This window comes from Poeciliopsis prolifica, unplaced genomic scaffold, assembly GCF_027474105.1.
Source record: "Poeciliopsis prolifica strain line A6 unplaced genomic scaffold, Auburn_PproV2 SCAFFOLD003, whole genome shotgun sequence".
NCBI lineage: Eukaryota > Metazoa > Chordata > Actinopteri > Cyprinodontiformes > Poeciliidae > Poeciliopsis > Poeciliopsis prolifica.
The window spans coordinates 14481350-14501885 of record NW_026562378.1 but is presented as its reverse complement, the minus strand read 5'-3'; the positions used below and the strand labels follow the sequence as shown (position 1 = coordinate 14501885).

At 38.5% G+C, this 20536-nt stretch overlaps 1 protein-coding gene across 1 annotated transcript; it reads left to right on the top strand.

Moving 5' to 3' along the window:
- The first annotated feature begins 15 nt into the window (after positions 1-15).
- On the top strand, positions 16-15212 carry frs3 (fibroblast growth factor receptor substrate 3). Its single transcript, XM_055023433.1, has 7 exons — positions 16-124; positions 2107-2232; positions 2339-2427; positions 3654-3840; positions 4595-4756; positions 6858-6976; positions 7050-15212. Exons 3-7 carry the CDS (start codon positions 2362-2364, stop codon positions 8346-8348), a joined length of 1833 nt encoding a protein of 610 aa, XP_054879408.1. The 5' UTR covers positions 16-124; positions 2107-2232; positions 2339-2361; the 3' UTR covers positions 8349-15212.
- Positions 15213-20536: the final 5324 nt, after the last annotated feature.

Sequence of the window (20536 nt, the reverse complement as noted above, 5' to 3'; positions counted from 1 at the left end):
CAACCAGCAGCAGCCGCAGCAGCAGCAGATGATTACGCACCGCACCGCAGTCTCGGTGCTCGTTTCGCATTAAACCCGATATATATTAATAAAGAAAAAAACAAAACAAAACCGTGGCAGACATGTGAGTAGCAACCCATCGCTGTCGTTCTCCGCTTTCCCGTTGCCTGCTGTGTGTTGTTGCTGCTGGAGCCTCAGCGGCGGCGGCAGCGGCAGCAGCGGCGGTCAGTGATCCGTGTGGCGGTTCATTCTGCTGGGCTTCAGTCTCATCCAGAGGAGGGGGAGGGGGAGGGGGGATGGTTCTTTCAATCATTACATGGGTTCCGATTCGGGATGGTTAATTGTGATTTTTTTTTTCATCGTTGTTGTATTTTTTATATTTTTTTTGTGATTTTTTTTTAATTTCCCACCAGGCTGTGCCTGTGTGTTGGACGTGTAGCTTTAGCTGATTAGCCTGCTCGCAGTGAGTGAATGCAGCTGTGTGTCTCCAGTCAGATGTGGAGGCCCAGGTTAGAGCAGGAGCATAGTGCGGTGCTGCTGATGTGGGATACTGCGATGATAACAATGTTAATACTAATTCATAAAACGACAGCAGAGATTATACATGTGAGTGTTTGTGATCAGTGCCAAACTCAGCTGCTGGTTGATGTTTTTTATTATCATTATTTTTTATTATATCCTGCCTGACCTGAGGAAGCACAGCTGGACTGGTAACTCTCAGAACTCACCGTTCGACCCTAATTGCTGGATTTTTCCTTCTGTATTTTGCTTCTTTCTGGATTTTCGAGCTCTTATCAGATTATTCTTGACTTGCACTAATCAAAACCTGGTTCTTTAGTGCATGATTTATATGAGGAGATGCATTGCATGGAGTTGAAGCTGATATTAAGGAAAATAAATGAACTAAAAAAGCTGATGGTACTTTGAAATCCTCCGGTTTGTAATGATGCTGGGACTCCTGCTATTATGTGGTCAAGCTCGGATACTATCAGACATTTTTTATTTAAGAATTAAACTTTAAAGAGTTGTTTTTGAGAATTTTGTACATTTAACACAATTTAACTGCTTGTATAGTAATCAGGTCTTTATAATAATCTTTTTGGCATTTTAACTAGACCCAGTGTAAGAACCATGATTCAGTGCGATTGTAAAGTTTTCTGCAGTTTAAAAAAGCGGTGAGATTACCTTTAGTTAGTAGGTTAAAGATTATTCTTTGTATGTTCTACAGATCTGCCTCATAGTGTAGTTGAACTGAAAATGTTTTTTGATTACCTCACAAAGTTATTTCTTTTGTTCGTATTTATCTCATTTATTTAAATGATCTGATTGAAATACCTTGTTTATGCTGTTATTATTATTTATATTGTTTTACTCAGATCAAGTGTTTTAGGTAATCTAGGTTGCTGTTTTGCTTCTATCACATATAATCCCTTCTTAAGGCCCGAATTGATTTGTGTTTGGGATTGTTGTCCAGTTGGAGGATTCTTTTTTTTCCCTCCAACTTTCAATCTTTTGAAGCAAACTATCACTCTCAGATGAAGATCATTTGGTTAGGATGTTCAAGAAAAAAAGCACAAACAACTGGAGGAACGCTAGTGTCAACGGCGATGGTTTTACGTCGGCACAGATTGAGAGGCGAATAAAACTGAAGTGCCGAGTTTAAAGCTAACAGCTACAAGCTGCCAATGTAGACAAATAAAATTTCTCTCGAGAAATTATTTTTGGTTAGAGGACACTAATATTGAGCTTTCTGTCCAAAATGACAGCAAAGATGAGGTTTTCAAATCTACGAACGCCGTTGTTGTGGTGTGGGGCTATTTTGTTCCCTGTGGCATGGAAGCAATGTAAATTACATCCAAATTCATCAAATTCACTTCTAATTAAGAGATTAATGGTCGAATCTTAGACATAATTTAGCGTTCCAACAGAAAAGGATCCTAAAAAAAATTCAATGTTGCAGTCTAGAGAAAAACAAAACATTTGAAATATATTGTGAGAAATGTGAAATTATTTGTATTCATTTTGATTGACTGACTGCATTTAAGTTTACAACCACAACTGTAAATGTATTCCCTGAATCTCAACGTCTCGGTCCCTTCATTTCAGGGGACAGAGCCGTCATCCTCTCTCGAAGATGTCCACGCAGGAGGCTTACTGGCTCGTGAAGCAGCTGCCCAGCAGAAGATCCTGGGATTGAGACGTGAATCCCTTTACACCGATGGCCTGGACTGAGTAAGAAACTTGAGACCAAATGTCTGACGGGGCACGTTATTTTATCTCTGTTGTCCTTGTGTATGTATTTGCAGCTGATGAATTTGTAAACTTTAATTATCCACAGGTTTCAGCTGGCCTGCTGAAGCTATGGGGAGCTGCTGGAGCTGTCTGTACAGAGACCCCATCCGAGACAACCATCTCACCAAATTTAAGGTCTCCGTTTTAAAACTTTTAACAGACAAATCCTTCGCTGTGCCGTCATCGCAGCTCTGGCCCATTTTGTTGGACGTAGTCACCCTCTAAAACCTGTACTCTCATATATGTTTTTCTCAATTTCTGTGAAATTCAGATTTTTTATTAACCTTTATTTCACCGGGAAAATCCCACTGAGATTAAAAATAGTTCTTAACAAGAATTTTGGCTACGACTGATAGCAGCACACAGTTTACAGAACATTCACAGCTAAATAGAAAAAGCTAACATCGTCATAAATGAACTACGTTCATAAATTAAAGCATTTATAGACAAATGATTTCTTCTCCAAATCAGTAAAAATGTTCTAAAAACATTTAGTGATAACAACACCTGCTATTGCATGTTTTTCTGTACTTGGTCCCACAAAGATGGATCAGAAAACTGAAAATATTTCTTTATGGTTCACTTTAGGCACCAAGAGTAAAAGTAAATTATTACTACGAAGTGAGTATCCTCTGGTGGATTTTCTATTTATGCAGGCCAACTAATACCAAGAAAGAAATCCAAGTGTGAGTTGGTTGATGAAATTTAATTGGTGATGTGCCATTACATTGTATTATTTTGGATCCTTTTTAAAAAAAAAAAAAGTTTTTATGTCAACTTTCTTGATTTTTCACATATGTGTTTGACAACTTGCCTATTTGTTTCTTCTGCATTTAAATAAATGATAAAAGCAAGTATTTAAAAAAAAGCTTTAACACCACAGAATAATGGATGTAATACTTAACATAGCATGAAATGAGACACTGATTATAATCTTGTTTTTTGTACCAAAAACGTGCCCAAAAATTTTTTTTTCATTTTTATTTTTAAATACATCTGAACTGAAACTGGGTCAGTAAACACATCAACTTATTACATGCACTTTATTCTGCGTTTAGTAACAATCAGATGAATCAAGGAGAAAAGTGTTTGATTTCAGGTATTGGCTGATGGATTGATGCATCTGTCTTTATGATGCATAAAAGATAAAAGAACATTTTTTGCATCAAACAAGAATGAAATGATTGTTTTCTTAAAAGACGCAAGAAAGAACAAATAAGAAAAACACCTTGCAACATGCTTGCATAAATGCACTCCAAAACAACATGGTTAATGTAGAACATTGTTGTGTTTTTTTTTCATGCTTTATTTTTGTTGTTTCCATCCCTCTCATGATGTTTTTATGTTTCACCATCTTTCAGGTCATCAATGTTGATGATGAAGGCAACGAGCTCGGCTCTGGGATCATGGAGCTCACCCAGACTGAGCTCATTCTTCACACACGCAAAAGAGACGCCATCCGGTGGCCGTATCTTTGCCTGCGACGCTACGGCTACGACTCCAACCTGTTTTCCTTCGAGAGCGGCCGCCGCTGTCAGACAGGGCAGGGTGGGTAGCACTTTCCCAGTTTCTATGTAAAGTATGGTTTTAATGTGGAGGAACACTGGATGCATTTCACATTCGTTGTAACACCGTTAGTGCTTTTCACCAGTTCAAATATCTTAAAGAAACCTTCAATCAGGGACAGTTGTCGACCACAAGATGCTACTCTCTGTTTCTGTAATGTAACAGTGAGCTTTGGAGATAGTCTTCTCTTATCTCTCTAGTTGTAGATATGGGTCTTTTCAGATGACCAGGATTTTTTTTTTTTACTATCTGATTTATCAACACATATTAGCATTACTTGAATTTCATGTCCTATTGTCTTTCACATTTTGACGAGTTGTTAAGAGTAATTGCTGTTTGTAAACAGATAAAAAAATGATTATCTCACTTTCTAAGATTTTTTTTCAATGTGTGAATATGCCATGAATATGCATTTTAATGTATTTTACATGAGTCAGTGGTCTTGAAGGGCACTAAATGACTTTTTGGCGTTTCTCTTGACAAATTGTTGCTTTACTGCTGCTCTATTAATGACAGCACAGTACAAATGGTTACGAGTCATCTAGACTCAACGGGGTTATGAAATGTGCATAATTTTTTCCTTTGAATAAGGAATGAAAACATTACTGTTGTTTTTAATGTAATTTTCTCCCTTTTTATTTTGCACGAGCCACTGGGGCTATGTAAATAAACTTACCATGAGATCTTATCTCTGTAATTCCTCTTACATGCCATGTTTTGTTTGTGTTTAAATCAGGAATCTTTGCATTCAAGTGTTCCCGGGCTGAAGAGATCTTCAACCTGCTCCAGGAGCTGATGCAATGCAACAGCATCAATGTGGTGGAGGAGTCGATGATGATGAGTCGAAGTGGCCACACACCAGAGATGGACATGTCTCGGACACCACAGACTCCCAACAGTGAGTCACACCTGCTCATGCAATGCCTGCCAAACTTGCATGCAGCAACGCATTGAGAGGATTTCTGCAATTTCAATTTTAAGAGTTGTACAATTTACAAAAAAAAAAAAAAAAAAAACCCAGGGCAGCTTAACCTTCCTAACAAGTATCTCATATTTAAGTGACTGAAACAGGTTAAATATACATTTATTTAAACATTGTTTTGTGTTTAAGGCTTTAATGCCACCTTAGTAGTGATTATCATAGACAACTACTGAAGTCTCTACTTTTAAGCTAAATAAAGCTTGTTAAAGCTACACTTTTTCCACAACAAAGTATCTGGAGAACCAACAATAATCTTTTTTCAAATCTTAATTCCAAACAAAAGTGTGTTCATTTTTATGCACTCAATACTCGGTTCTCCTCCTCTTTCTTGAATCGTTGTGTCAATGCAGCACATCTCTTGGAGATGCCATGAACGCCTGCTGAGCTGCAATGGAAACCCAGATTGCTTTGTCATCTGCCTTGTTGGGTCTGGTGATTTTCTACGAGGTTAAAGGTCAGGGGCATTTACAGGCCAATCAAGAACATTGAGTAGTGGCAGTGTTCTGCCAGAAATCAAAATCAGCAATGTTATTATGTAGTTCTCTAGATGTTTCTGGTAGATGACTGCATTGATTGTGGACTTCAGAAAATACAGTGGACAAACACCAGCAGAGGATATGGCACCCCAAACCATCACAGACTGGACTTCAAGCAATGCCGATTCTGTGCCTCACCGTTCTTCCTGAAGTCTACTCCTTGTGAGCTTTCTCAAATTCTTGAATGAATTTCGCTTGACAATCCTCTCAAGACTGCAGTTTTCCCTGTTGCTGGTGCAACTTTTTTCTTTCCACTTAATTTCTTTGGATATACTTGGATGCAGCAAGCTGGGAACGACTGATTTCTTCAGTAATGATCTACTTGACTAACTTTCTTTGTGGAGAGTGTCAGTGACTGTCTTCTGAACATCTGTCCAGTCAGCAGTCTCTCTATGATTTGGCAGTTGACTGACTGAGACTAAAATCCATGTAAACCATGGTGTCCAGCAAGGGCAGGTGTCCTGTCACTTTTAGACGTGTCTCAGTTCCAACAGAGCTAATTGAAATGGTCGAACTAACTCTTCAATGTGCCACACAGTTCTTCAGATGGCTGTTAATGAACCATCATTTAATTCAAGTGTGTTGGCGCAGGGAAAGAACTAAGATATGCAGGAGACAGACCAGTCCTTGAATATTCACTTTGGACACCCCTGATTTAGACGCTGCTCCTCTACTGCCCTCAAGTGGTGAAAGAAAGAAACCATACGTTTTTACGCACTTTAAATCTGGCATCTTCTGCATTACTAATTTATAGTTTTCTTTAAGGATTAGAAAGTAAAGTTTAAGTCCACAAAGTCAATTTACTGTAATTTTCACAGTTTATTTTCACTTTCTCAGAATTAATCTTTGTGGTGAAATTTTCTTCAGTAGTTCAGATTTTCTGTAAGTTTCACTATCTTAAATTTTAAACATTTTAAGACCTTTAAGACCATTACCATTATCTATAACTCCACAGAAATGCATAAACTTTGTCCAGCCGAGTTGCGATAAACTTGTGCTTGTCTATGGTGGATGAAGAAAAGCTAAGGGTATGCTAGTAGAGATATACTGGCGGCCTCAACCACCTCAAATCACATAATGCTTGGCAAGTTAGAAAAAATAATGCTTAGAATATATGTGTGATTAAATAATCCTGCCAAGTCAAAAATTAAGACCTGTGATTAACAAATTTGTGTTTAAAAACTATGTTGGTCTTTGACATTGAGATTTTAGCGCATGATTTTTGGATGCATTAGTTTAAGACTTTTTAAAGATTCACAAGCTGGCTGTATCCCTGCAACATTCTTCCCTCATTTAGAATGTTTTCATTAATGTCACAGCAGTTATTATAATTTTTTTTTACAAATGCAATCAAATGCCTTTTAAGTGCTTGTTGAAATAACCACCCTTTTTAAGTACTATAAAGAAAATAAGTCCAGCCAAATATTTTTAGTTGATTGACTGTCACCTTCCTGGTTTCTCTTGGTCTGTATTGTCTACAGCTCCAGCTTTTCCTGTCCAGTCCTTTCCTAATGGATATCCAGGTTATCCCATCAGTGGGGATTCCTCCCAGCCATCTCTTGATGATCATGGACACAGCCTCATGGCTTTGGAAGACCAGGTAACTCCTGTTTGCACCTCATAACATACTTCCTTTGAATCCAAAGGTTGAACCTGTCTGTATTTCCTAACAGACTCACACCTATGTGAATACTGTGAGTATGGACGGAGATCTTTCCATGCGTCACTGTGTGCACTCTCTGCCTGAGGTGCGGCCGAGCGCTTTGCCCGAAACGACGCGTGGAGCCATGCCCGTTGGAGGCCAAGGGAACCCACAGTCCAACATGAGATGCTGTCCGCTTGAGGAGCGCAAAGACCCCCAGGTGTTCCTGCAGCCGTCCTCGCAGGAGGTCAAGTTCATGTTGGGGCCCACTCCGGCTCAGCGCCATCTCATGGAGAGGGAGAGGCTCGGGCACAATCCTCACAACCTTCAGCCAGCAGAGGGTGCTACAGGTTCAGAGACGGAGGGGGATGAGCCTGGGATGCACTTGTGCAACTCTCACTCCTATCACCATTTCCATCACCACATGCACCGGCATCCGAGCCACGAGCACCCAGACAGCTCCCAGAGTGGCGAGCTCACCTACGAGAACATCAACGGCCTGCGGAGCAGCCGAAAGCAGCGACTGAGCCCTAGTAGCGTGTCGCAGTCTGTGGGCTCGAGCAGCAGCAGCAGCACTGGGGATAGCCACTCACACTCACTGTTGCACTCACACGGCCACGGCCCTTCATCTCTGCCACCTCAGGGCTACGCCTGCGAGAGGGGCATGGGTGGAGGCCACCGCCGGACAGCTCTTCTCAACTATGAAAACCTGCCCTCACTGCCACCTGTGTGGGAGTACAGCGCCTTGCAGAGGGACGATGAGCAGGAGGAGGATGATGAAGATCAGGATGAGGATGAATATGAAGAAGAGGATGATGACTTTGATGAGTACGAGTTCTCAGAAGGTCCAGGAACGCCCAACGGGTACCACCAGGACAGCCGGGGTATCCACCGAGACGCCCTTCAGAACTATGTCAACACAGAGCAGGTGCAGCCGCCCCGGCTCCGGCACCCCTGCCCCCCGCATCCTCGGGCGTGTCGACCAGACAGCGCAGGGCGAATATTTAGCTTCGATTTCCGACGGCGATCACGTTCAGGGGTCGGAGGTTGCGAGCACGGTCACATGCCTCCATCGCGGCAGCTGAATTACATCCAGGTGGACCTGGAGGAGGAACCTCCCCGCCAAGCCCTCGGCAGCGGGGGTGCCCAGCCACAGCACCAGCGCCTACCACCCAAACAATGTGGCCCGCCGGTACCCAGACGCAGCGAGTGCTACGCCGTGATTGACCTGAAGAAGACCGCTGCCATGTCCAACCTGCAGAAAGCGCTGCCCAGGGATGATGGGACTTCGAGAAAGACTCGCCACAACAGCACAGACCTGCCTCTGTAAATGAAGTTCAGACTGGAGACAGATGAAGGCCTCATCCTCATGTTAGCACACTGGACCCTTCACTGTCATCCATCCATTCAAGCGTTGGGCTGACTGAAACGGTACAGGTACCTAATTAGAAACTCAGTGAAAGTGAATTGTGAATGGAAATGAGAAAAGTCTGAGGAGAATTTGAAGTTAATTTTATTTGTCAAACATCAGGTTAAAACTTTCTTAAGAGCATCAAGTTTCATATAAATACATGAAGGCAGTGCCTTGCAGAAGTACTTGTGTCCCTTAAAGTTTTTCACAATTTGTAATATTATTAGCACAAACCAAAATGCCTTTTTGGAGGGATTTAATGTGACAGACCAACACAAAGTAATACCCACTTGTGAATGGACTAAAAGTTGGTATTTTTTGACAGGTTTAAAATATTTACAGCCTCTAAAAGACTTTCTCCCAGCTTTGAACTGGAACTAGCTTCATCCACCTTCTTATCAACTCTGACAAGCTTCCCTGGTCCTACTAAGGAAAACTGTCTCCACATCATGATGGTGCCACCACTATGTTTCACAGTGAGGATGATGTTTTCAGGTTGATGTACAGCTATAATATTTTTATATACACCAGAAATTTCAGTTTTGATCTAATTTGTCCAGATCAACCTATTCCAAATATTTGCTGTATCCCTCACATGCATTGTGTTTAGAACTTATTGCGGTTTTCTTCTTGCAAAGCTTCCAGAAATCACAAATGTGTGGAAGGCATGACTCCTCCTCATGTCAGCAGATCCCTGCAGCTCCTCCAGAGTTACTATAATTCTCTTGGCTGCCTCTACGTCCACAGGAGTAAAGTTGTGTTTATGCAGAGATAAAATTAGTCACTGGTGATAAGTATTGATTGATTAGATGACTTTGGAAGTCAGTTAGTTGCATTGAACTTTGTTATTATTGTGCTGGTCTGTCTCATGAGTCCCAATGACATGCATTGAGGTTTGGTTCAGGTATGACGAGGTGTTTTGCAAGACGCTGTATTCTTCTAAATATGATACTTTATGCTTCGCTGTTGTCCAACAGAGGTCTTCATTTTTGGTGGAAGAAGTCATTGCCATAATGTATTATCAAGTTTGATATTACTTGCATTTCATTCATGTTTTTTTTTTAATTTTCTTTTTTTTTTTTACATGTAAGATTCTAAACATCAGAGATGCAACCGTCATCAGAGAGGAACCATTGATGGCATGAAGGCAGGTCAAAGGTTTCTTGTCTGACCGGTGTTCATACCTCATCACAAGCACTTAAATTTAATGTTGTGGCTCGTATGTTTATTACTGTATGCCTAAAAAGCATTTTGCACACAATCCTATGGAATTGTATCGAATCATATTGTAGAAGCTGTCTTAATCGAGCAGAGATTGAAAGGGGAAAAAACGGGATGAAAAGAAGAGATTGGGAGATTTGGAGAGTAGTGCTTAACTATACGACGGTAAACGTAGCACACGTGGACTAAATCAAGTTTGGCTCTCTGCTGTTGGCATGCAGAAATCAAAACCGTAGCATATCATCCTCAGTCACATCTCCTGCATATCATTCCTGACGCAAGAGAGGGTGGGTCCATGCCAGTCACGTTGCACTTTAGGCCACTTTGTCACCACTGCAGCCACAGGTTGGGTCCTTTTTGCCACAAAAATGGGGGCCAGAGGGACACCGTTCGACATCAGCTTCAATAGTTCAATAAAGTGTTCTCGGTTAGAGACGTTGATGACCTCAAACAGTGGCATTAAGCTGTAACCTCATGGGAACTGAGCTAAATCTATGATTTATCAGTTATCAGGGCTGTTTTAAAGGGGGTTCAAGCATGTTGCAAAGTCATAAAGTTGCTTTTTTTTAAGTTATTTATAAACCGTCTCAAATATTTATTTATTTATTTATAACATATTTATTTATTCATTTGAAAAAAAGTGTAATTTATTTTTCCTCCATACGATGACCAGCGTTTTGTAGTCCAGTAGGTAATCTGGAGACCAAAGTTTCACCTCAAATTATCACTGGACTCTGGTGTATTACTGTTATTAATATGCTTAAGTATATTTTTGAAAAAGAAGAATGACTGTATTTATATTTTAAGTGCCAAATTGTAATTGCTACCAGTAGGAAGAATTAGAAAGTAAAATGTGCCATAGGGAATTTTTTAGGGGGAATTGGGGGAGCGATGAGGCACAAAGTGAAAATGGGTGAAATAAATACAACAATCCAGTTTTTTGAAAGTTTTTCAAATTAAAATAATAAAAAACACATATTCCACCTCATCCATATCGATAGCCATGCTAAAGGGAAACACGAGAAGGATAATCTTTTAGTCTGATAATCACTCTTCTGGTGGTTTTTTGCTGCTACTTGTACATACTAACAGTAGCCCATATAAGCTACAGGTACATGTCAAAATGAGAAAAATAATGTGATGTCAGACTTTTTATCACGTTGTCAATAGGAATAGTGTCGTTGTCGTCTTCTGGTTTTATTTGTGGGCGGCAGGAATGTCACGGCTCATTTCAGAGGGGGCCAATGTGGTCAAAACTTCGTTCCATGCAGACAGATTTATTCTGAACCGACTGAAAGAAAACGTAAGTTAATCACAGGCATTCATCTTTATTCTGATTGCTCATATTAGCTTTGCGTGTAAAGCTGATGGAAAGAGAGATGTTTTTAGATCTACTCGTGTGGAATCTCTGGAAGGCAGATTCACTGCGGCGTTTAACTCAAGGTGATCTTTTTGTCTTTTCAGCCAGTGTTGATTTGAAACAGGTGCAGACTCTCAACTTCTGACAGGGAGGGTTTTTTTTTTTTTGGCTTCATAGACTGCTTTAGGTGTTAAACAAAGGAAAACACTGCAGATCACCATGTTAGTAAAGCATATGTTTTATTTACAAAAAACTTTGAAATAATTTAATTAGTGATGGAAAAAATATATTTGTATTTCAGTGATTGTGTCTTTGGTATGTAAAATTCTGATTTTATCTGTGTGTCTATCAGTTAAAGAAGGGGCGTTATGAAAGGTCATCTTGAAACTTTATATAGTATTCTGTTATTTTCTCAACAAAATAATACTTGGTGGAACTGGGGATTTGCTGAGCCCATCATAATAACTTCCTCTCAGTCCCAATACTTGTAAGAACGGTTGTAAACAACATAATGGAGGAGCATTGTTGTGATGATGTTTTGAAGGCAGCGTGTCGGAAAGAGCAGGAGCTCAGGAGACGTAGGCCCATCTTCAGGGCGTCAAATTGCTTTGTCAAATTCCTTTTAAGTCATGTTGATATATACAGCATTTTCATATCAGCTGAAATAAAGATGGTTACCTGATAGTTGTGTGAAATGGCACAGTGTGTCAGTAAAGGCCAATATACCCCTCCTTTAACACTTTTCCCACCTCTACAGTGTGCGTTTTATTGACAGATTTTATTCTGACGCAGACTTTATTTCCAAGACCTTTTTTGCTGAGACTTTTTATTCTCTTGCCTTTCAGTCCTAGATCTGATGGGATTTTTGTCTATGGTCTGACATCTGAGGCCGTTTGCTCTAATGTGTGAGGATCCAGAGTCCTGAGGATGTCCTAAAAAGTCTCAAATAACCACATCAGAAGTTGAGAGCTTGTATTTTATTTAGTTTTTGTACTGGATATGAAAGACATCTTGACGCCAACATTGATAGCTGAAGCATTGATGCACCGAGGGATGTTTACATTTTTGCAATAATAGGACTATTATTGTTTTACTGATCTAAATTGGAACAACACGTGAAGTGTGGGATCTGTAGCTTGTAGAGCTGTAAGCTATATGTGCGTGTTCGCCTTCGAGGAGCAGATGTAGAAAATCTACCAAAAAAATGTTTTCTTTATGGTTACTTGACTCTTACATCACCATGCAGTAGGTGACCACTGAGAGTGCTTGTAGTAGATTATCTCGTGTTACAACTTTTAAAGCAGCGGTGTTTAATCTTACAAAAATCAGCAGGTGATCTATGTGTATTTTTGACATGTGGTTTTAAAGTCATTGAACTAATTGTGGTAACTACTTCTGTTTTTCAATAATAACCTCATCCAATTTTTTTTAAAGCATCAGCACCAGCTTCTCTTGTGTTCATGGGCCAACAATCGGTAGAAATGGGAACATGAAACGAACATCCTCCAGGTCTTTCTGTTGCCAAGCCATTATGTGATCGTATTCCTCTCAAGGTCAAGCGAAGTGCAGCTCCGAGCTCAGAGACTCCGTGGAACTGGATTCATGTTCATGCTGTCTCCCCGGCTTTCATAAGCGTTGAGTGTTGATGCTTGAGGCCCTGTTTCACACAGGTGTTAAAAATGCCAGTTAAAATTTGTTTTTTGTAATCTGGGGGGCGAGTAGCTACAAGTTAAGATCATAAATCCATCCCATCAATCGTCTTGACAAACTGTATTTACAGAAAAAGTTGAAGTTTAAAAAAAAAAAAGGGCTTGCTCTGTTTTTACTGTGTGAAATGTGATTGCGTCCATATACCTTGTGTGTTTATTTTTATTTGCATTGTGCCTTGCATTTTCACACTGGTTTAACATTTTCTTTGCTGAAAGTGAAGGTGTTGTTTTTTTGTTTGTTGTTTTTAAAGGTGCCTGTTGGAAGTTTGGAGACAAAACGAGGCTTCAAGGAAAATGTTCTCAATTTCAGGTTCTGAAAATAATGTGCCAAGATCTGATTTGCATATCACTGCTTTTACAAGATTTTCACTGAAAGGATGTTTGAATCAGTTGGTTAAATTACCGTCTCTGCTCAGATTTGGAGAAGCATCTTGACAGATGCCACTATCTTGTCTTTACTTTATTCCATGGTCTAAAAATTTTTTTTTTAGACCATGGAACAACTTTTCCGGTGGTGTTTAAAGCTTACCAACATCTCGACTAGCTCCGCTATCTGTTGAAGGCCATCGCCTGCCATCGTACCACTGTGAAGGTTTAACGAAAAACATCAAGCACTTGAAACGAGACTTACACGACCATAACTGCATGTGGATCTTTTTACTGTACATAATTTTCACAAACTTGTGGTTTTCTTTTGCTTCCCATTGACTCAGAGCCGTGGGAAAATATTTGTCCCCATTAACAAGGCAGTAAACAGGACCGTTTCCATCACAGTCTGTCAGAGTTTGGAGCGGCACGTAGTTACGGTTTGCATCACTATCTGAGGCCTCAGTAGCCGTTTTCTCCTCCTGATTTGTCTCATCTGGAAAAAGATGAGACAAATAACTACAAATATATACATTCACACCCGAGGGCACTTTACAGTGCTTAATAATATACTTGATAATCTGACATGCATGTTCCTGAACTCTGGGAGAAAACTGGAGTCTCCTGTAGAAACTGACGCATGTACAGGAAACAAAATAAAAACTCCTCGCCTCCCAGCTCTGCGTCCTAAAATTAGATTAAAATAGTCCCATTAAAGTTGCACTTTGAATCAGTTTTGGTGTCGCATTCATAGCAAAGACTCGTGAGCGGCATTATCGTGCTTCTCCAACTCTCGGGTAGTCATCTAAAATGTGGATGTAATCCTGTCAAATCTGAACGCATGATCGTGTTTTTGTAGGAACTAACAGGAGCAGAAAATTGTTTCAGAAAACACATTAATGAAGGCATAAATCATGACCGAAGCTGTGTATTGTCAAATATAAGGAGTTAAATATCAGGGGATTGTGCTGAATTTCACGACAATCTGATTTCTCATCAGCTAACAACTGTTCTTGTAGAGACCATGGGAATACTTTTTGTTAAATTTATTTTTTATTTTTTGTGCACTTCTCAAACATGGATATTAATCGCTGTGTACGTTTTTAAAGTAGGATTTAATTGAAATCTGGCATCAGATTCTAAGAATACAGTAAAACCAGAGAGACGAAGCCAGCAGTCAGTGCCACTCATCATCTTCATTAAGTTTCCATCCTCATCTCAGTGATTTGCCTCTTTTTTTTTTAATCTAACATATTTAAAAATATCTTCCTTCATACGACATTATCCAAATAACATGTTGCTAAACCTCAACTTTCTGTCCCAGCTGTGAGTTAAATCTGTCAAATACTGAAAGTATCAGAAGACTAATATCTCATGTTATAACTGTGCATTTTAGTTATAAATCTCTTTCTTGTCTGGTACTGGCTGTAATTGCCACCAGAGGGTGATGTACATGTACGGGTCTGAGCTGTACATTTTTCCTTTTTTTTGTGACAGATTTGTGTATTTATGTGCAGGTGGGAATAAAACCTTGTGACTACTATATGAATTTCTGAATGGAATGAGTGCCAAATATGCCTGAGCATGATAAATTGTGTTACTCAAGAGGAGTTGTAGGTACTCCTGACTCATGTTAAGTGAGGCTTGAGTGGCTCACCGCGGCCGAGGAAAAATAAAAAATAAAAAATTTAATGCACCGCTGAAGGGTTGATCATGCTCAATATTTTTGCTGAAAGTGCGAAAAACTTTTAAGAATTTTTGTCTTTTTTTTTTTTTTTTTTAAATGGGGAAAAAAAAAGTTTCTTCAAAAATATTTGTGGTATGTTTCTGTGTCCATCCATGGCTTAAAAATGCTGTCAGTGATGGTCTTCATGCGCCATGAGCAGTGAATATTAAAAGCTGATTTACTTTATTTATTTTGGACTTGGTAAAAAGAAAAAAAAAAAAAAAAAAGAACACATTTGGGTTACTTTCATTCTTGAATTATTCAGTTTTTGTGTGTTTCTAATCATCCCGAAAACAAAGTGAGCCTGACATTCAATGAATTTTATTCTGGATTTATTCAATTATTTGTCCAAAATGTAAAGGTAAATGTAATTCTAATATTAAAATAAAACTATGAAAATATCTTGCTGTCCCCCCACTGTCATTTTTTAAAATCTGCGTCCAAACTAGGATATTTCTTTGGTGGAGCCAGGCCTCGTCACATTCATTACTAGTTTCAGATGAGATTTTATTTCTTTATTTATGCACTTTATTTTGACTACAGAGCATTAAATTTCAATGGCAGTTCAATACTTGCACATAATTGCTTTACGTGCAAAGCAATGAAAAAGATAATTGTTCCACTGCAGCGATGTATTTCAGTCATACCTCAGAAATACCTCTGTTTTCAGGGAACGTGTTTTGAACTCACTTGAACCAGATCATGTTCAACTGTCTGCAACTACCTGTTTAACAAGACAAATGATCGACCATCCATGTAGACGACGGTTTTTTTGGCTTTGTTCTTAATTTCTTTCCTTTTTCCACAGTGCACGTCAGTCTCGGTGTGAACCTATAAACCATTTTAATAATTGAGCATACAGAGAGCATCCTATCATGCCTAGGGCATTAGAAGAGCCGACTTAAACAGTGTTCATATGTCTGTCAGGCTTAAAGGCCGCACAATTATTTTGTCAAAGGAGACAAAAGCAGTTTCTTGTTTTCACTTCAAAATGTTAATCTGGATGGTTTTAGTTTAATAATTAAAGCACTTTGTGAGAGAACACCTGGTAGATGCATAATGCTTGTTTAAGCATGGAAGCATCTCTTTGACTGTTGAACAAGTGGTGTAACTAGTTTTTGTTTTCAGTTATCACAACAAACAACTTGATCAAGCAACAAGTTGGTGCAGGCCACAAGGAAGTTTGTGACATTGCGTTAGAAAAGTACTTTTGGTCATGCATGTAGCAACCACAAACTTACTGTACTCTTTTCTTTACAAAATAGTTCAAACTAAGTGGAAAGCATCTGCAAAGATCACTTTTCAAGTTTTGCTCCAGATGTTCTTTTTTTGGTTTGTTTTTTAGGTCTGGACTTTGACTTGGCCATTTCTACACTTACTTTGATATAGACCAGGAATTGTGGAATCCAAGCCTCAATATCCTCTGTCTCACAACTTTTAGATGCTTCAGCACACCTGAGTCAAATAATCAAATCAATAACAAAACTCTGGAGAACTTGATTGCATATACTGAAGAAGTAATTCAGCTGTTTGATTCAGGTGTGATGGATCAGCGACCAACCTGATCCAGACCCTTCCTTTGTAACTCTGGCTGTATGTTTAGGATCCTGCTTTCATGTTTCCTCCAGAAAAACGAGACAATCTATGATGAGTCCTAATGGTGGATTGCTTAATCATATTTACATAATATTTGCTGTTAGAATCTAGCTTTTTGGGATGTACAAAAGGGCGAAAGCACAAAATAAACTGGCTAAATGACCAACCCGAGATCCATACATTTTTCATAATTTCAATGAGTGAAATACATTTGCTTACTATTTCTCTTTTAAGCTAAATTTTGTCATTCCATAAGCCCTAAATGTGCTAAATTGATAGCTTCTTCATTGCAAAACAGCTGATTGTAACTTGCCCATGGTTGTTCTGGAAATTCTCTTCAGAAAATCTACTGCACACAGGACTTACCTGAAACTTTAGCAGCTTGCTGATGAAACAGAGGAAGAGAATTGCAAATGTCATCAAGTGTTTTTCAGAAAGCTGGAAGACTGGAGGGTAAAGGGAGGTGCAGGACAAGCTTGTAGAAACTTGAATGTTTAAAATAAGCAAATCAGGAAAACATTTAAAAAAAAGGTCTTTATTGTTGGATGAATACATTTAAATTTATATAATCAACTTAAAGAACATTTTTTGTTAATCTGAAACACTTCCCAAACCTTTTCTGGCTTTGAGGGCACAGAGAGACAAAATGTTCTGGTGTTATTTTAAGTTTTCTTTTTTTCCTTTACAAAAAAAACGTCCCCATTTTTCTATGTTATTGGCTGCAAAAACATAGAAAAAATGTTTATTTTCTTAGCACTTGCCACAGAGTATAAAAAGCCACAAAATGCTTCACAGTGAAATACAATAAAACTGAATAGTAAAAATTAGTCAAACATTTGCAAACATCATACAAATGATTCTGATATTCTGTCATGTATCTGAAAGTTGCAACATCGTCGAGAACTGGAGCTTTGATACTGTAATTGACAAAACAGAAAATAAAACTAACAACGTACTTCAAAGAGACATATGGAGTGGAACAAATACGATGTAAAATAACAAGAAATTCTGTCTCACCATAGTTTTGTAGTCATAGATATCCCTCAGCCGTTGTTTAATGTTTGACAAGCAGTCGGTTATAAAATAACTCCGATTCTTTAAAGGAACAGTGAAAATAAATGTCCTCACAGACATGGAAAGAGATGTCAGATTTATTCATCCGTCTCAATTGAAGTATGTAAAATAAGAATCCAGAGTAACTGTGTGACAGGACGGTCACAGTCAGACCCGATCTGGTTTACGTCAACCTTGAAGCTTCTATTAGAGAAGGTAATAAGTCGGCCAGAGGGGCCTCTGTAATGTCTTCTAAATCACTTAGCTCTTCATCCAGCCACTGTCTGTTCTCTTTGGTTTTTAATAATCAAGGACAACATCCTCTTCTTCAAAGTGTTCCAGTTGCAAATGATGGGTGTTCCTGTTTGGTCTCTAACCATCTGCAGGCCAACTCTGCTGTCTCATCAGTGGTAGAGGTACTCTTACTGAAACATTAGTTTTATTAGCAGAACATTCCAAAAAGTAGACATGGCTTGTATTACTATGTCTACTTTTTAAGGGTAAGGTCACATATGGATATGAAATCTTTCTGAGTCCAACACTATCTTCAGTGTTGTGTTTTCATTCTGAAATTGTTGTGAACTCGTTTTAGAACCGTCTCGCTGTAGCTTACTATGAGTGATTGTTTCTCCGTCACAAGACCAATGATAACGCTTGAACTGCCCGGAAAAAAAAAAAAGATAAGTTGCTTTCAAAACCCCCATAAATGTCTATTTACTCCAGATAAGACACGTTATTAATTGCATTTTGTGGCATATGGCTGCCATAAAAACTTAATTATGTTGTTTATACTGATAATTCCGGGGGATCTTTTACGTTTGTTGAAAATAACAGCACAGCCTGCATTTTTATTGTACAACTTGATATTAGTCAAGTTGTATGTTGACTAATATCATTGAACATACATAGAGTTTCACAATATTTAAAAAAACAAACAAGGAATACAAACATTAAAGACTAAAAATACCTTCTAATATTTTCTATAAAATGTAACAAAATAATGGTGAAGAATACATTTGGACAACTCATTTATTCACACTTAAGTCTTTCAGAAGGAAGATTGTTGAAGCTTATGACTCTGCTATGATATTAAAGAGATTTGTCAGAATAAATTCAACATTCAACTGGCCCATCTCTGGCTGGACAAGCAAATGTATCTTGAGAGCAGAGCTCAAAATACCAAAGGAAGTCTCCAAAAGCCCTAAAGTGTCATCATTAGACATACAGTCTACTCTCGCTTTGGTTGATTTGGAAGTACATGGCTGTACATTAGCAATAGACTTCACAAGTTTAGCTTTCATTAAAGGTACATCCACAAATGGAGCGTCTTTGGCCTAGTCAAAGACCAAAACTTGATCCCATTGAGATGCAGTGGGGTCACTTGGAACAGGTTATACATTCAGAGGAAGAAACACAGAAATGTCCTTACTTTTACTGCAGAAAACACCTTTTTGTTGGTATCTTTTGTTTGATAAATATTTTCATCTTCTTTAGTAGAGATCAGACATTGCTAGACAGATATTTCATACTGAAGAACTGAAGGTTCAATAATGTATTTTTCACTAAACTGTAAGGACATTAAAACAATCACTTTCTTAGTATGCTCCATCTCTCTCTGTTAAACATTCTCAAAAATGTATTTTTTTTCTACCAGCTGACTCTAGATGCAGTTGGATGATAACATTTCCCTCTTTGTAGTACTAAAGGTGACGAGCAAAAGGTGCAGCTTAAATAATATAATGTTGGTGTGGAGCACTGGAAACATAAAATAATGAATCTTTGTTTTATGAATTCAACATTTAATAACAAATTTTTGCATTTAATTGTTTAAGAAATGTTTTAAACATAAATACAAATACAGTTTTGACTTTTGAGTTAAAACTATGTAAATGCAATCAAATTCAAAAGCAGGAATAAAATAGGATGTGCAATTACAGTATCTAGGGACAAAATGAATAAGAATTAAGAAGCAAATATTTTACAAAGAATTTTAACAGAGAATAAAAATCATAGACCTCTGAATATGCTCTCAATGCAAAATGACTAAATATTTAATGAGAAAAGTCATTCAGTTCAGTGTGCCTGATTAAAGTTGCATGTCTGTGAACTTGTATTTTTGGTCAGGCCACCTGCTTGAGCAGATCACTCGGTGACAGCTGTGCAGGGGTGTTATGAAGACATGCTCCGAGTTTTGATCGTCGCTTTTTTTGTGTGTGTGTGGTGCAATGTGACAACCTACTTTCAGCAAAGAGAATTTCTTCTTCAACTTTACAGATTAGATGCAGCGTTTTCTTTTCTGATGGAGATGCTGTTCTCTCCGAGTTTGCAGGAGGATTTCTCACTAGATTGGGGACTAAAACAAGCTGGTCATTTTCTAACAGACATTTTTAAAATCGGGATTCCTTATCAGGTCGCACTAAATTATGCTAAAGGAAGTTATAAGAATATTTTTTTCTTTCCATGTTATATTACAAAAAGAGAGACATTTGAATTACTCTTGAAAATGCTGTGGGAAAATACAATGAATCAACCTTCTGCCCACAGGTGATCTGTAGTAAAGTTTGCAAAGCAATTAAAACCTCCTTATCTGGAGTCCAAACAACTAAGCTGAGATATGTTTAACTTTATTGACTCAGTGGATTATCAGAATGTGGCAGCAGAAGGACAAATAAAGCTGTGGAGGAGTGTGAAAGGAGAAGTGGATGCCATATAAATCCTAAAAATACATGGATGCCCTTCTAGAAACACTTGGTTTGTAAAGTAAATGATTGATGAAGGGGAAAAAAAACAGAGTTAGAGTTATCCCTCTCGGGGACAGATCAGATCTGATCTGATCTGATCTGATCTGATGGCATAAAGCCATGTTCTTAAGTCATGATACATTTACTGGTACTTCAAATGCTTTTCCAAACTCCCAGTCAGAAATGAAACAAGAAATTCTTAAGCTGACTTAAGTTATGACTCAAAGGTACATACCTTTGAGTCATAACTAGGATCTGTGAATGACTTCAAAAGGAAGTAGAATTGGCTACCTTATTTTCTCTACAAAAAGAATAAATATCATCTGCAGTACAGC

Excerpts from the sequence above, each read along its gene's own strand:
- frs3 (XM_055023433.1), top strand. The coding sequence starts at position 2,362 with ATGGGGAGCTGCTGGAGCTGTCTGTACAGAGACCCCATCCGAGACAAC. Across the intron at positions 3,841-4,594 it reads CCGCTGTCAGACAGGGCAGG|GAATCTTTGCATTCAAGTGT; the intron begins GTGGGTAGCACT and ends TGTTTAAATCAG. Across the intron at positions 4,757-6,857 it reads GACACCACAGACTCCCAACA|CTCCAGCTTTTCCTGTCCAG; the intron begins GTGAGTCACACC and ends TATTGTCTACAG.